Source organism: Prorops nasuta, unplaced genomic scaffold (assembly GCF_024137725.1).
Source record: "Prorops nasuta isolate Cenicafe-Biocafe unplaced genomic scaffold, Cenicafe_Pnas_1.2 PNAS00021, whole genome shotgun sequence".
Lineage (NCBI taxonomy): Eukaryota > Metazoa > Arthropoda > Insecta > Hymenoptera > Bethylidae > Prorops > Prorops nasuta.
In genome coordinates, this window is record NW_027116818.1 from 1,888,656 (window position 1) to 1,905,148 (window position 16,493).

Here is a 16,493-nt window from a genome sequence, read left to right on the forward strand (position 1 = left end):
GGTGGGGGTGTCCGAGGGTGAGCGGGGGCGTCTGGGAAGCTTCGGGGTCGACCGCGCCTACACGTGGGGCCTCCGCGGAGTCTCGAGCGGGTCGCGGCGCGATCAACAAGTAAAACGCGCGACGCTCGGCGTCGGGACGCCTCGGGCCCGTCCAGCATTCGTAAACATGACGAAAATATCGCGAAAAATGCTTCGATAGTGTTTGGTACTCTTCCTCCGTCCAGACAATAAAACCTATCGATCCCTTTCACCGCCAAAGTGATTTTACTTTCTTCGATCTTCTGTCTCTCTTTTTCTCTCTCCACCCTTTGCACTACCCCCACTACTACCTGCTATTTCCGGTTATTGAATCTCAAAACACAGTTTCTACTTCTCAAGACTGTTTGGGGATTTTTTGGGAAGATAATTGAGCAAGCAATTAATTAATCGATAGGTTAGGGAAATGTAGTGTTTGTGCGATGGTGATTACATTTAAAAAAAATAATATAATCTAGGGTTTTTCTTCTACTATAGTCTGTTTCTTTTTTTCTAATCCTTACCCTTTTTTTATCTAATATTTCATTTTACTGAAAAATCTGAGAAGAAGATTTAGACTTCTAAAATCTGTTTGTAATTATCGTGCAAATTATTGAACGAGTAATCAATTAACTGTAAAACTAGAATAATTTAATGTTTGAGTGATAATTATCACATTAAAGAACATAAGCTAGTAAGAGAGTTTACCTTCTTTATTATTCAATACCTTTCTTTTCACCCCTTTGCACGCTACACTTATCCCTACCCAATGTTTTTTCTTATTCAATCTAAAAACATAGTTTTGCTTTTAAGGAATATTTGCGATTTTCGTTCACGATTATTGAATGAATAATTAATTAACTGCCAAATTAGGGTAATTGAAAATTCAGCGTTTGTGCGCGATAATCCTTACATTTGAAAATAAAAGCAAGAGCCAGAGAGTTTACCTTCTTTAATATTCTACCTCTTTTTTTCCTCATCCGTTTGAACTACCCTCTCATCTCTCTTCTCACTATTTCCTGTTATTCAAAAGTCTCAAAAAACTCTGTACTTGCTTCTAAAAACGCTTTGGGAATTTCATCCAACGATTGAATAATTAAATGTCAAACTAGGATAATTCAGTGTTTGTGTGATAATGATTTTTTAAAAGTAAAATAAGGAAATATTCTAGTTACTCAAAGTGTTGCACTTTTATTGCGTAAAGAAATCGAATCATCGATCGTGATCTTCCAAGAAAATTATGTTACCAATTCAATGTTTAATTATCGTTGAAGAAAGTACAGTCCAAAATTCTTTTGACTGTCGCATATTCTTTTAAGAACACAAAAATAGTGTCTAATAAATTTTTAATTTCTTATCTTGTTATTTATACTATACTCCTTAAAATTTAACAAGATATTATTGAATATGAGTGTGAACAGTGCAATTAACAATAATTTTGAAAATAATAGGAAATAAATTTTTGTTGTTATGAAAACTGAAGGAAGAGAGAAATTTATATAAAAAAAGGAATATAAAAATAACTGGAAGAACGACACTGTAGCAAGAATATGGAAGATGGAGATTGTATTCTTGTAGGAAAGTAAGGGTAGGGTGGGGAAAGAGGAAAGATTCGTGCATTGCTTTTAATAATAGATTAAAAAAAAGAAGCAAGTCAGGGAGTCAGAAAAAGAACAGAGGGGAAACCCACGTACAGTAGAGAAAAATATCCATTTCACTGGCTTAAATCTTTCTCTGAGCCTTGTTCTGTTCCAACACGTGGTTGGTTTTCCATTTGTTTCCAATTCCTTCACCCTTTCAAACCTCCTGTGCATGATGAATAAATGAAAAGTCATTGATGAAGGCAAACTCACTATTGATCTAATTACTAATATCAATTTAACCAACCTAACCTTATCGTGATTGAAACCCTGTCCTCGTCTATAATTAATTGATCTTTATTAATTTTTTAATTCACTATTGGTGCAACATCAGGTGTATTCGAATTGAGGCTAATTGCTCCTTTGTGATTAAACTTTGAAACGTGTGCTCAACGAGGTGCTAAAACTTTATTTATCACCAATATATGTTGGATATTTAACGTGAAACTGTGATTGGAATTTACGAGACTTATTAAAGCTAAATTTTCAGCCAGATTCTCTCACGTCATAAACTTTGGCTATTGAGTGTTTAGTTGGATTAATTAAGTTGATATCAAAAATGTTTCGAGTGTGTTTTTGAAAGTACCTGAACCTGGTAAAAAATTTTAAGTGAATAAATCATCCGCTGATAAGTTTGTCTTTTGGTAAATGAATGTAGGGTTGGAGCTGTTGAGATAACAGACTCGTTAAAAGAGATAGAAGGGAGGAGCTGGAAATGCTGAAATCAGAAACTAGGTTGAAAAGACTCGACTGAAAACAGTTAGCAACGGAAATGCCACGAGCTTGAAATTAATCGTCGTTTAATCTGATTCTACCGGAAATTGGTTATCGAGTTACTACTCACTCGGCATTTCTTTCAACAAAGATATTTTCCCCGGAAATGGTTCTTTACTGATAGGAATAGACACTTTTAAAAGATTTTCCAAAAAATTCTAGAAAGAGGATCAAAGCATATAATATTTAATGGAAAAAAAGATCAAAGTACTGAGACGACTAGTGAACAATTATCTTAATAAAGAAAGATTTCACTGTAATAGAGAATTATACGGTGATGTCACTTGAATCAATTTTATGTAAATGAAGAGAAAAAGTTTTCAAGATAATTGCTGGACCTTCTTGATTAAACACTTGAAAAAATTCTATCAGATGGAGAGACGTAAATGACTCGAATTAACTGGAAGAGAGAAAATTCACTCTGGTAATGTTATAAACAATAATACTAAATTTATTAAACTACTTTTGTGAAAGATAATTAAATTTCGTTCTACTTTTGCAGATTTAATTTTGCTATTAATAGAATAACAGAGGGAGAATAGTGGAAGTGTTGCAAGAGGGTTCTTAGAAAAGAAAGACTTCGCTGTAACAGAGAATTATCCAGTGACGTTTCTTAAATAAATTTTATTTAACAAAGACAAAGAAATATCGAAATTCTTAACTAAATATTTGAACAAATCTCATTGTACGAAGAGACGTAAATTACTTAGAGATTAACTCCATGAAGAAAACAATTGGTAATGTTATGCATAACAAAATTAAATTTAATATAAATTATTGTTTAGCTTTTTCCTATGAAAGAAAATTAAATTTCAACCTACTTTTGCAGATTTAATTTTCCTGTGGATAAAAAATAGGTGAAGGATAGAGCAAAAAGGCTGCAAGAGGGTGATGAAGGTAAATACTTGGAAAAAATTGTTGACTTTTCAAGAAGTAATGTCGTTTACGCAGCGAAGCTGGTTAGGGTTTATAGGGTTAGCGATTTTCATCGTTGTAATTATGTTGAGTAGTAAAAAATATTTTTCTGATTTTAAACGAAACGATGGTTTACTTTTGGAGATGCTGGCTAATGTCAGTAGTGGACTGGAGAGATTGGACGCGGAATTAGATGGTATCTCTGGTCAAACTGCTATCGCTAGGTCAAAGCTAAAACAGTTGGTGGCCCTTCATAGGGAAAACTTGTCCCTTTGTGTGAAGGTGAAAGAAAAAATTTTACAACGCACGGGGCGTTCACATACGGACACTACGAGTGTACAAGAAACCACTGAAAGCAGCTCTGGGACTCTACACATTCGCAGATGACAGTGATTTTTCAATTGTTGTTACCGATTGGTGCATGTTAGACAATTTATGAATATCTATTGTATAGTGAAAAAAAAAATCATAAAAGAATTTCTTTCTTCTGTTTTAAAATTCATTGACATGGATACTTTTGTAAAATTTAATTTAGCGAGACAATCACGTACAACAAAATGAATCGAGATGGATTTAAACAAAAATTATATTAGATAAAGTGGAGAAATTTAAAAAGAAAATGTTAATAGCTATTTATTAAAGGGGCCAAATTCTATTTGCCATACAAGAAATGCTTTACTCTTAATGAAAGTATTAAATATAATGCATATAAAAATGTATTACACGTATTTTGAGAGGGATCAAAAGTGCCAATTCTTAATGTGTAATAAGTTAAAGGTAAAATTAGTAAGCAACACCGTATTGCTTTTCAATATCTTGCACGTTTTCTGTGACATAAAGTTATAAACGTGTAAAAAGAATAAAATGATACTTTACTGTTCGTTATAATATATTGTACTATACTAAATAATCAGTGTGACATATCGAATAATTTTTACAAAAGCTGATATGAACAAATCGTAAAATTGGGATCAAGAAAATATTGATTTGAAAATTCAGCGTGTTTATGGATTAAATTAACAAATTGAAATATAACAAATAAATGTCAAAGTATCTTATTAAAATTGTATAATGGTTTTGTGCTGTAAATATCACGTTATTTTTGTATTAGCACATTGAATAAATTATTTCTTATTTATGAGTATGTTTTATGAAAATGATTGTATTTCTATCCTCTCAAATCAATACTCTAAAAATAACTTAAAAATATACTGCTATATTTTTAAAATAAAAGTGTTCTCCTATGATAATTATAATTAAAAAATCAGATGGAAAAAAAAAACTTTAATTTATTTTACCGAAGCTGGTCAATGTCCAACTTGACTGAATTAAAAATTTTTGCAAAATTATTTGAATTCAGTTTGAGTACTTATAACATTACTTATTTTACCAAATAGATTTTATTTATCAAAGTTATCGCGAGTGCTTGAGGAAAATCGTTGCTGGTTGTAAACTCTACGATTACTGTGACTAGGTTGAAAACCGATTAGGCTTTATCAACGGGAAGAGCTGAGCTATGCATTACTATATACACACACAGTATGCCTAGCAGTCTGATTGACACGAAGATAGAGTTAAAGTAACCGGAGAGCCATCGCTTGGATGGAAAGGGAGTTAGTCTCGCTGTTTGGTCGACGGTCAAGGTCTTAGTTAATGAACACAAGTGAAGAAAAAAAGTCAAGAATAACCAGTCAAGAACTTTAGCTCGGAGGAACTTCTCATCTACTCTCTGGTTTTCAGTCAGAGGCAAACTTTGTGCGTACCAACAATCTTCCAGTCACTGGCAACGTCATCAATATTGAAATCGCAAGAAACTTCTCTGGCAGACTTCCAATTTAGCCTGTTGATATAATAATGGCGGGAAAACCAGGTGATTATTTTTAAAGCTCTGAGTATACTCTTAAATATATAGATAGTACATCAACTACTCTATGTAAAAATCATGTAAACATTGGAAATTCCTTTCTTTTTCTTTATAAATAAAAAAACTGGTTGGTCCAAATTTTAATAATTTTTTATTACATATTTTTAATGCAATTACTGTAAGTGTATTATTTTTGTTATAGTATAGAACATGAGTTTATATTATTAAGGAACAAAATATCATTGCAAAATAATAATCGAGAAAACGAAGAAATAAGGTACAGAATAGATGTGTGTGTATAGTAATTTTTTATTATTTTTAATATTAGCGTGTTGCTCTGGTGGTCCAGGCTACAAAAGTCCAAAAGCAGCAATGCAGGAGGCCCCAAGAGAGACAATTATGTATGTGGTTTGCCCTCACACAGATCCAGAAAAAGCAGATGTGCTTTGCACGGTCGATATCGATCCACAAAGTCCCACATACTGCCAGGTCAGTAGACAAATAAGTGCTAATATAGAACATGCAATTTCTAGCAAGTCACAAACGAAAGACATTAAATAATTTATTCTATTATTATAGCTCTTATCACCGTGTGCTCAGTGTGCCAACTTTAGTTATTTATTCTTAAATATAGATTCTATTTATTATCTCGATCACCTATATGACTTTTCCTTATATACTGAGAAAATGAATCATTTCATTCAAATGCATAATTAAATATGTTACTTAGATTTTTCATAAATAACAGATTCAAATGAGCAAATATTATTTGAATCGAATGTTTTTTTTCTTTGTACAAACATTTTTTATGTTATTTTATGATTGCCATATGCTTTGCGATAAATCGTAGACCATTTTATTTTTAACTTGCTTCGTAATGACACGATTATATTGAAATCTTTTTATTTAATGTAAACATTCGATATCGGACAACAAGATAAAAAAATCACATCATTAGTTTTTACGTTTTATTGATTCTTGTGAGGAACTAGAATTAATTTATTGTCTATTAGATTTTTGCAGTATTAAATGTCACTATTGCATACACGTAAAATTTAATTTCAACTGTAATTTTATTTTTTGCCAGATATCCCTGTTAGATAAAAAGTTTGGATACTTCACTAGATCAATTAATTGAAATATCTCTTATCTATATAAGTATAGAAGCTAGTCATAGCGATAAAAATGCTGTTTAATACGAAAGAAGGAAATTTGGCAGTATTTTTACTTTCGAATAGCAATAATAATAACATTTATCTCGGACGTATAAATAATATTATAGAACTAGACGAATTCAACGAAATCTTAAGACGAACAAGTTGTTTGAGTCGAGTAAACCGAAAGCTTATGCGATTACAGCTGTGGCAAATAATACATAAATAGAATAAGTACCAGCTCTATGTTTTAATCTAGATTTGCAATTTTCAGTCTGCGAAGCCCAGATTTATGTTTAATCGAAAAATTTAACAAATGCAACAAAGTTATTTACAAATAAAAATTATCTAAATAAAGTTTTATAATATTTGGAATATTATATATAGATGTACTTATTATATATGTGGTGGGAGGGAAATATTATTTTTAAAATAAATTGCAGATCATTCATAAGCTGAGAATGCCAAATGTTGGGGATGAATTGCATCATTCGGGATGGAATGCGTGTAGCAGCTGTCATGGGACCTCGAGAAAAAGGGACACCATGGTTCTTCCCAGCCTAATGTCTGATAGAGTATATCTTGTTGACGTCACCAACGAGAAAACACCAACCATTAAAAAGGTTACTGTTTCATTATAATTAACCCTCCATCTGAACACTGATTCAATTTGGGCAGTGATGAAAACTTAAAACGAAATGTTTAACATGGTTTAAATTATTATAATTAATAATGATTCTTTTTCTCGGTTATCGATATAACGCTGGGACCAGCAAATAAAAGTATCATGATATGCATTGTAATTTTTTTAGATTTTTATGATTTTTTAATAAAAAATTTAACAATTAAAAATTTGGGGACCCAGTGTATATACAACGCCGGAAAAATATAGTGTACAGATGGAGGGTTAATTTTGTAAGAAAAGAAAATAATAACAATAAATATTAGTAATCTGGAGTATTTGTAAATGACTTACTATAAACAATACGACTGCAATTATTCAACAACAGGAGTGAATCATAAGATTAACTCACTGAGTGAAATTCTAGAAAATACATACAATCGTAATACAGCAATATTTTGCAATAAAATGAACTTTTTCTTAAGGTCATCGAGCCCGAAGAAATGCACAAACACAATTTATCAACTCCACACACGTCACACTGTGCTCCAAATGGAGATATAATGATTTCTACCATGGGGAAGCCAAATGGCGATGGACAAGGAGAATTTTTTCTCATTGACAGTGAAACTCACCAGGTCAAAGGTACCTGGACATCGGGGACCAAGGCAAAATACGGATACGATTTTTGGTACCAGCCCTATCATGATGTTCTGGTAGCTTCAGAGTGGGGAGTTCCTCGAATCTTTAAAAAGGGTTATAGAGGCCCAGCTGACAGCGAAGATCCTAGTAATGTTTTATATTTGAAGAATAAAAACTATAACTTTTTAAGTGTTAATTTTCTAAAAATTGCAATTAGTTCAAAATATATATAAAAAATATACTGAAAAATAGTTATTAAAATGTACATGAATTGACAGAAATTTTATATTTAATCGTACCTTAATTAATTATTGAATACATTTTATCTCTTTAAGATACATTATATAGAAATATATACAAATATAATTTTTCATCAATTCTTACATACTTTAAGATATCATTTTCAATATATTTTTTTGCATGGTTGTTGATTTACACATTTACATTGCTTCTTCTCAACACAGCAAAACCTACATAGAAAGTTTGAAGAATTTTTATCCTATTATTTATATTTTTATATAAAAATAATTTAACTTTAGAAAATTAACATTAATGGAGTCCAGATTCAAAATTAATTTCTTTTCTCATTATTATTTCATCTTTCTTCTTAGATATTTATGGAAGAAGCTTAAACTTTTATTCCTGGAGCGAGCGAACACTGAAATCTACGATAAACTTGGGAATAGATGGAATAGCACCATTGGAAATTCGATTCTTGCACGAGCCAACTGAGAAACAAGGATATGTTGGTTGTGCAGTCAATTCAACCATTTTTGGCTTTTATAAAAACGAAGATAATACTTGGTCCACTGAAAAAGTTATTAAAGTTTCACCAAAAATAATAATCAACGAATCAGGAAACAAACAATCTATCGATGGTGATTTATTTAATATGAATATATTATCTTATTAAATATCTAATAACTTCTTCGAAATTATTCTTAGGTATGATAACGGATATCCTTATCAGTCTGGATGACAAATATCTTTATTTCTCAAATTTTATGCACGGTGATGTTCGCCAATATGACATCACAGATCGGCATAATCCAAAATTGGTTGGACAAATTTTTCTGGGAGGAAAGCTCTTGAGCAATAATTCTAAAATTATCGAAGATCCTGAAGAACTCGAGAAACAGCCCGATCCTATTCACATTAAAGGACGAAAATTGTTTGGCTCCCCGCAAATGCTACAACTGAGTCTTGACGGGAAACGATTATACGTCAGCAGTTCACTTTTCAGTGTTTGGGACAAACAATTTTATCCGGATCACGTAACGCAAGTTTTGAATTTACCATTTAATATTTTTTTATTAGTGGCATAGGTTGCTTTCCAGTTAACCTGAAAATTGACACAATCAAATAAAAAAGATATATTGCACACACGTAAAACAAACTATATATTTGTGTCTGATTATTCTCAGTTTTTAAGAAAACTGGAAAGCAACCATAATTCGACACATGGATTTTTCGACATTGTCACATACATGGTAATTTTATTAAAATGTTTAAATACAATTACTTTTAATACATAGGCATGGATCTACAATGATAAAACTTGACGTAGACACAGTAAAAGGTGGTTTGACATTGGACAAAAATTTCTTGGTAGATTTTGGAGCTGATAAGGATGATATTTTATTGGCTCACGAAATGAGGTGAATAAATTTTATAATTGCTTAAAATAATAATAATAAATTTATACTAAATCTATATCTATCTTAAAAAAATAAACTTCTATTCTATTTATTAACAGATACCCAGGTGGAGACTGCACATCAGATATTTGGTTACCAGAGGTATAATTAAATTCATTAAATCCATAATTGTGTATTATATATCTTAATTGATATTTTCCTGTTATAAAATACATTCAAAGTCTTTATAAATATCAATCAATAAATTAATTATAACGTGTTAAGTTTGTAAAGGTGGAAATTATTTTAAAAAGAATTTTAATTATAAATATTAGGCAGGAATGAGGATGTGTATAATGGGAGAGAGAGGAAATGAATCCTCGGAATGGGGTCGCCCACTGTAATAAAAAAAGAAGCGAAATATTATTAAATTAAATTGAATTCGATTAATTTTGAAGTTTATTCAGCTTTAAAATAAAAACAAGAAAACTTACAGGTTATGAGAGTCCTTGAGGCTGCTGCCCTTGGCCGCTGCAATCACCCAACACTGCACATATACAACACATGCGCCGCTTACTAAAATGATGTTTACGAGTTTTATAATTATTAGACGAAATCTTACGTAGTAGAAAGCTTTTATTTTTATTACATACTTCTTTCTATTATTGAATAGTATTATAAAATGATGTTTAATTATTATTTAAGAAAAGTTTGAATTTCAGTAAAATAATCTTATTATAATAATGAAATTGCAGGTATGTGATAAAAAAATGTCAAGTTATTTTTAATCGCGAGTAAATTTAAAGAAATGTTAGTTATTACGAATAAAAACAGCACGCGATTAACCGACAGGCCCAGCGATCCGAACGCGGCAATTCAAAAATTAAACTGAATCGGCGGTATACAGTGAGACATCCGGAATGGAGACAATCGCATCTGATTGGTTGTAAGTCAGGACTGCGCGGACTGCGCCAATCAGATGCGTTGCTTTCTCGTTCTTGTTAGTCCGAATGCCAGAAACTGTGTTAGATTTGAAAGGATGACTACTGATTGGCTATCTGTATTCTTATAACCAATCAGCGGTTAGCATTCTAAATTCTGGATACAAAATTAAGAATGTTCAGACAGTTTAGCACCAGAATGGCTTATATTATTTAGAAGACGCGTCACAATTAGTCAAGTTGACTGATTTGAACAATTATAATATAGCGCTAAGGTTTCTGCTTTGATATTTTTTTAACGATGGAACCAGACTAGCAGCATATGTATGTCTACAAGAGTGAAGTCAAAGTGGTGGGGAAAATAGGCTGATCGCCATCTTGATTGTACGTAGATATATATATATATATGTTATTACAGACAAATTCACGTAGATGGCGCGTCGTACGAACAACTGCATTTCATTCGCAGAGTTTGAGGTTATTATGCTACTTTTGTTTTTATAAATTAGATAGTTAGCACGTTAGTACAGTTATGGCATAGGGGGTACATTCTTTCGACATAATTATTTCTCACCAAATTTTTGGTAAAGGTCAAAATTACTGTTAATTATTAACCAATTAAACACTGTTGTTTACACATCAATATCCCTGTATTAATTTTTCGCTTTCCTTGTAAGTATTTAATGCTTCTGATTTACACAACCTCAACTCTAGTATTAACAATATATTTAATTTCTAATGTGCTAATAAAGGCCTATGCCTGTGTTATCTGAAATATCCCTATTCCTTTATCCTTTGCAAAATAAGTATTCACTAATCTGCTTGAAATAAAAGCTTGCTTAACCTGATTTTTAAAAACCAACAATACTGTTATGTTAATTTAAAGCACTGGCATAATGTGTGACGATCTGTTGAATTGGAGAAGGCATTTACACAAAAGCATTGTTCTTAAAAAGAGTAAAGGAGAATATTATGTTCCCAAAATGAAACCAGATGTAAGCATTTTTAAAAGGGATGTAATGGTACCAATCGTTGACAAAATAAAAGGCAAGAAAGAATATCCTATATACCCTTCATCTAACAACAAAACACAAATTGTAAAATATTACAAACATAAACACAAAGCTGAATCATTCCCTGATGTTCCTCATGCTTCTCAATACGAAGAGCCACCTCAGGTGTCTAATGTACATATATAAATATATATATATATTACCTAGATTAATTATTAGATTCCAATTCAAATAAAAAAAAAAATTATTATTCCTCATATCAATACACTTGCTTATCAGTAAATTGTGCTAACTTATCAATAGTTTTAAAGAGCAATGTAGTGTTGTTTCTTATTCCTATTGCTCTATTTTCACAAATTTATCTTTATATATATTTATAAATTGGTTAATTATATATAGCCATTAAGGTAGAAACAAGTGTATAATAAAAAATCATTAAAATAATATCCCAGGTTGGTCATTCTGGTTTCCTAAGCTCTACGGCAAAAGAAAATCAATTAGCTGGTAAAGTAAATCAGAGAAATAGTAATGTTTCAAGCATCGTAGAAAGATTTAGTCGTGCCAGAGAAGCCTCAGCAGTAAAAAAAAGAAACAGTTTACCATTTCCCAATGAGACACCAATTTATCAAGGAAACCCTATTGTAAGTAGAAATCCAATATGTCCACAGAAAAGGACCAGGAGAAACTTGCAAACACGAGGAAATATTTCGAATCCAATGAAGTTTTCAAGCTTCAAATGCAATTACCTTTACGTCGATACTCCAAAACCACCTGCTCCATCAGCTTGTTCTTTGTACGAAAAAAATATTGACAAGGATACAACACCGATAGTAGCGTCTTCCGAAAGTTTAAAAGTCTCAATGGAGACGATTAGGGAAATTGTTTCCAATGCGAAACGAAATTGGGACAAAGAAATTTATCAGAGAGTTAAAAACTCATTGCAATTGTCCGCGAAACAGAAGGCTGAAAATAAATTGAAAAAAAGTCAACAGCTGGCGACTAAGTTTTCCAAAAGTCTATCAAAGTCTGATGAAAAATCCAACAAAAATGAAAGCGTTATTACTAAAAATATTGACAGCAAAAATTCCTTAACTGAAAATGCAAAGAAAATCTTAGATCTTAAAAATTCGTATGACGGAAAAACTTCTAAATTAAAAAATAATCAAAACTCGTATTTGATCGAAGAAAATTTAGATCCTGAACAAAATACAATTCCTAAAGCTACTTTTAGTCCTGATAATTATAACGCTAACAAAATTGCCGTTACTGAGACAAAAATTTTATCAAAAATGTTAACAAACGAAGCGAACGTGCAACAGAAAACAGAATCAGAGATGGAAAATCAGCAGAATGCACTTTTAACGCTAAAATCTTACGACGATGGAAGTTTAATGGATCCAACATCCTCTGTAAAAAAAATATCCTCCTTGAAAGAGCTCTTGACTGCAAAAGAGTTTACTGAAAAAACTTTGAGCGAATTTACGATCAATTTAAAGAAAAGTTTACTTTCTATCATGAGCGAATCAGAAGTAAATTCATTAAATTATAGTTGCGATACTTGTTCGCCGCTTAAAAATAACAGTACTGATAATATAGAAAATTCTCTGTTTAAACTCGTGTCGCAAGAAAAATTTTATTGCAAAGACAGTAATAACTATCAGCTCAATGGAAACAAATATTCTTGGCAAGATGTTAAAAATTGGGTTCCACCATCTAAGAAAAAAAATTCGACAGACGTGGACTTTACGGAGATTGATGTGGAACGTTGCAAAGTAAAATATTCTTGGCAAATCATAGGAGTAAGCACGCAGACATCTGAAAAATTGCTGAAATCTGTATTGAATACAAGTTGCGAAAGCAATTACGATTCGAATGAAAATTTGTCGCAATATAAATGTGCTATAAAATATTCTTGGCAAATAATTGGAAAGAGTACACAGGCTTGTTGTTTGGACGTGGACGATCTCGATTATTGGCGAGGAACTATCCTAACCCCAAATAAAGCTTATACCGACGCTTATTCTCTGAAGACAGAGCCAAAGTCTGTAAACAAAAAGATACTTCTTAACGCATGTATACAAACATTGGCCGATAAAAATGTTCAAACCCTTATACCAGTGCGCAAAATAATGCAATATAATCCAAAAAGCAGTATTAAATCTACATAAGATGTACATATATGCTTGAAATTTTTAAATTAGTTTTAAATAAGCATAACTATATATCATTTGCTAATAAAATTGTTATTAAAATTTTCAGTGAAATAAGAAATTTTGGATTTTGAAACGTCATTCTAATAATTATAAAAGTAAAAATAGTATTTTTGTAAGAAAAAAATTGTTAATTAATGCAAAATACTTGAGATAAAAAATGTTTTCATCTGAAATGAAATTATCGAAAAAAATGAAGAAATTTTATTCCGAGGACAAATTATGTGAAACCACCAAGAACTCTTTATTATTGAAATCAATGATCACCGAAAATAACAATGCTTATATCGATAGTAGTGATAAAATTGAGCACGAGAATGAATTGATGGTACGATTAAAAAAATCGCAGAAAAAATTAGAACATTTAGAAGAAAGTATTGATGCAAGTTGGCATGCTGACTCTTCGTTATTTGACACCAAAGAGTCTGTTGCTGTTGAAAATTCCAAATTACCCGACCAAATTGAAGAAAATATATTAGGGATAATACAGTCAGGAAAAGAATATATCGACAAATTAGGAGAGCAGCTAAATGACCTTGACAGCGCGGAAGAGCAGGTAAAGGAAACGAAGAAACAACTATTTCTTCAACTTCGTTGTTACTCTATTCATTTTCTTAAATCTAAAATTAAACTACCATTGATTATTCGTATTTAGGTAAATGATAGCATGCAAACGGCAATTAATGAAATAGACTCAGTCTGTAACACTTTGTTGGACGATGCTTGCAAAGCAATAAATAATAGGCGAGCCTTATTAAAATTGGAAGCGGAAATTCATAAAAATGAAGGCTTAATACCGTTAAAAGCTTGCAGGCAAGAAGTAAAAGCACAAATTCAGGGTGCCCAACAATTTATTGATCTCATTCAAATAATGCTGCAATGTCCTTATATGTTCAATCGAGATAGATTTAGCAAAATTACCGCTGCAAGCAGCAATATTGGCAAGTAAGTTTCTAAAAAAAGATAAATCATCATAAGTGAACAAGATTTTTTACATTATTTTGGTAAATTATATTTTATTAAAGGATACCAGCAGTACCATACCCCGAAGAAGTACCGTCGATTAATTTCTGTCCTCCATCGATTTCTGCCAAAAATGAAATTCTGGAAAGAATTTCCGAGCTTGGCTATGTTCTGAGAGTCGGGCCTGTGCAAATAATAGATATTGAGGAGAGACCTGGAGCTTTATTTATTAAATGGGCAGTTACTGACACAGACTATTGTGAGGAAGAGCAAATATTTGTTGTGCAAAAAGCACATGGAGAAATTATTGATCCAGCATCTACCGAGTTTCAAATTGTGTACATAGGATCTGGTACTTCTTGTCTTATCAGAGACTTGCCTCTAAAACAACCAGTAACTTTTCGAGTTAGAATCCAATCTGATAATGTTGCTTGGAGTATGCACAAAATTTGTCAAACGACAATTCCTGCTTATAGTAAGTTAAGCGACGAGAATATCCATAATTTATCAACGCTATTACTAATTTATTCAGTTTTATAATTACTTACTTTATTATTTTATCATTACATAATTATTTTATAAAATTTGTCTTATATTATGATTATTTATATAGGTTGGGAGTCAAGTAACGAGAATTATCTGATTACGAGTAACGGTAGAATAGCTACGAAAGTTACAGATAACTTAAGCACGTTATTTTCTCAAGGCCCACAATTCGACTCAAATTATACGATTGAAATAACGGTAATATTTTGTGATTACAGTTTTGTAAGCTATTCTCACACGATTCAATTTACATTTGTAGTTTCTGGAAATATCGTACGAGGGAACCAATAATGAAGGCATTGCTTTAGTATCAAAATCAGAAGGGCCAGATGATACTTTAAGAAGACCTGGATCCTTAATGATCACTCCACAAGGCAAAATTTACATGGATGGAGAAGAAAAGCTGATGCAACTGCCTAAAATTCGTTCCAACTCTACCATAATTTTCACAATAATCCGCAAAGAATGTGATTTATTAAGAATCAATATTGAGTGTGCAGATAGAGTTGTTACCTATGATTGGAATACAGAAGCACCATTATTTTTTGCTGCTCGGTTTAAAGAACATAAGTGGACATTTATCGTGAAGTAAAATTGTATAAAACTTGATTGTATCTAAGAAAAAAAGAAGAAACACTGTGCCTTTTTTACAACATTGTTTTGTTAACCCGAACAGCCCCTGCATCCACAGTGAATGCATTCGACTATTCTCCCTTCTTCTAATTTCCCTTTAGGTACTCTGCATATACAATTTGTTCCAAAATTTGTATCTCTAGTCTGTATACATCTTAAGCAGCATAAATTTTCATAGCCAACTTTCTTCCATTTTGCTATAAGGTTCTTATCAGCTATATTTTCATTGAGGCAATAGTCATATAATTCTGAAAAAAAATTATGATACAATTATATTATTGTGAATTTACAATTACAAGCCATTGAAATGGAAGAAAAAACACAATTTACCTCGGCTAATTGCTTTTCGTCTGTAAAACAGGTCATATATGTACCTCGATTTTTGATGATGAATTTTAAATATTGGCCATAAAGATTCCTGCTTACGTTTACCTTCGTGGGGCTCAGTTTCAGCTAAATTAATCATTAACAAAAAAGCGAAAATTAGTTTATTTCCAATAAAAGAACCTAACCTGCAAGACCAAAACACGATGCAAACCTTCTCGCATTTTTTGCTCCAATTCTTCCAAAGTAGGCTCAATTAATTCCCAACCATCTGGTGGAGGCTTTTTACTTCTCCTTACTTTTGGCATTATTTTATTAATAAGTAAATACGCGTATTTTTAATCAAAATAACCCCTATAAGCGAATGTCAAAGCACCTTGATCGAGTAAGTCGAATCTGTTGTGGTCGGTACAGCTCCTCTAGTGGTCAATTACTAAACTAATCCATAAAGAGGCGGGATAATCAAAATATTTCCAACATTTCACGAGCAATATTAGAAATAAAATTAAAAAAAAAGTACAGAATGCACATACGCATATATATAGTACACAATATTTAAGGTACTTGAAATAAATCGGAATGGAATTATATAAAAAATAT

At 31.6% G+C, this 16,493-nt stretch overlaps 4 protein-coding genes and 1 long non-coding RNA gene across 8 annotated transcripts; 4 read left to right on the top strand and 1 right to left on the bottom strand.

The window, feature by feature from the left end:
- The first annotated feature begins 101 nt into the window (after positions 1-101).
- Positions 102-4,467, top strand: LOC136781053 (uncharacterized). 2 transcript variants are annotated; one of them, XR_010823861.1, is made up of 4 exons: positions 102-709; positions 1,990-2,853; positions 2,932-3,166; positions 3,259-4,467. It is a non-coding gene; the product is annotated as an uncharacterized lncRNA (long non-coding RNA). The 2 variants fall into 2 exon arrangements; XR_010823862.1 differs by having other exon boundaries at positions 102-461.
- Positions 4,468-4,921: 454 nt separating this feature from the next.
- On the top strand, positions 4,922-9,547 carry LOC136781042 (methanethiol oxidase). Its single transcript, XM_066739713.1, has 8 exons — positions 4,922-5,214; positions 5,537-5,697; positions 6,806-6,985; positions 7,470-7,773; positions 8,238-8,504; positions 8,572-8,905; positions 9,162-9,284; positions 9,383-9,547. Exons 1-8 carry the CDS (start codon positions 5,199-5,201, stop codon positions 9,429-9,431), a joined length of 1,434 nt encoding a protein of 477 aa, XP_066595810.1. The 5' UTR covers positions 4,922-5,198; the 3' UTR covers positions 9,432-9,547.
- Positions 9,548-10,647: 1,100 nt separating this feature from the next.
- Positions 10,648-15,589, top strand: LOC136781039 (cytokine receptor-like factor 3). Of its 3 annotated transcripts, none has more exons than XM_066739706.1 (6): positions 10,648-10,788; positions 13,477-13,983; positions 14,083-14,372; positions 14,453-14,865; positions 15,004-15,134; positions 15,196-15,589. In XM_066739706.1, exons 2-6 carry the CDS (start codon positions 13,588-13,590, stop codon positions 15,526-15,528), a joined length of 1,563 nt encoding a protein of 520 aa, XP_066595803.1. In that variant the 5' UTR covers positions 10,648-10,788; positions 13,477-13,587; the 3' UTR covers positions 15,529-15,589. The 3 variants fall into 3 exon arrangements, with proteins under 3 accessions (XP_066595803.1, XP_066595805.1, XP_066595804.1); XM_066739708.1 differs by having other exon boundaries at positions 10,663-10,681; XM_066739707.1 differs by lacking the exon at positions 10,648-10,788 and adding an exon at positions 13,253-13,388.
- LOC136780945 (putative leucine-rich repeat-containing protein DDB_G0290503) lies at positions 10,736-13,385 on the top strand. The gene is made up of 3 exons (XM_066739565.1): positions 10,736-10,876; positions 11,091-11,382; positions 11,670-13,385. Exons 2-3 carry the CDS (start codon positions 11,101-11,103, stop codon positions 13,383-13,385), a joined length of 1,998 nt encoding a protein of 665 aa, XP_066595662.1. The 5' UTR covers positions 10,736-10,876; positions 11,091-11,100.
- l(1)10Bb (BUD31-like protein) lies at positions 15,312-16,279 on the bottom strand. Its single transcript, XM_066739719.1, has 4 exons — positions 16,108-16,279; positions 15,900-16,022; positions 15,579-15,817; positions 15,312-15,449 (listed from the first exon to the last, which is right to left on the bottom strand). The coding sequence occupies exons 1-3, from the start codon at positions 16,199-16,201 to the stop codon at positions 15,600-15,602; spliced, it is 435 nt and encodes a 144-aa protein (XP_066595816.1). The 5' UTR covers positions 16,202-16,279; the 3' UTR covers positions 15,312-15,449; positions 15,579-15,599.
- Between the last annotated feature and the right edge of the window lie 214 nt (positions 16,280-16,493).

Coding starts and splice junctions, on each gene's coding strand:
- LOC136781042 (XM_066739713.1), top strand. Junction 8,505..8,571: donor AAACAAACAATCTATCGATG/GTGATTTATTTA, acceptor AATTATTCTTAG/GTATGATAACGGATATCCTT. Junction 9,285..9,382: donor TTATTGGCTCACGAAATGAG/GTGAATAAATTT, acceptor ATTTATTAACAG/ATACCCAGGTGGAGACTGCA.
- LOC136780945 (XM_066739565.1), top strand. CDS start 11,101: ATGTGTGACGATCTGTTGAATTGGAGAAGGCATTTACACAAAAGCATT. Junction 11,383..11,669: donor AATACGAAGAGCCACCTCAG/GTGTCTAATGTA, acceptor ATAATATCCCAG/GTTGGTCATTCTGGTTTCCT.
- LOC136781039 (XM_066739706.1), top strand. CDS start 13,588: ATGTTTTCATCTGAAATGAAATTATCGAAAAAAATGAAGAAATTTTAT. Junction 14,373..14,452: donor GCAAGCAGCAATATTGGCAA/GTAAGTTTCTAA, acceptor ATTTTATTAAAG/GATACCAGCAGTACCATACC. Junction 15,135..15,195: donor ATTATACGATTGAAATAACG/GTAATATTTTGT, acceptor TTACATTTGTAG/TTTCTGGAAATATCGTACGA.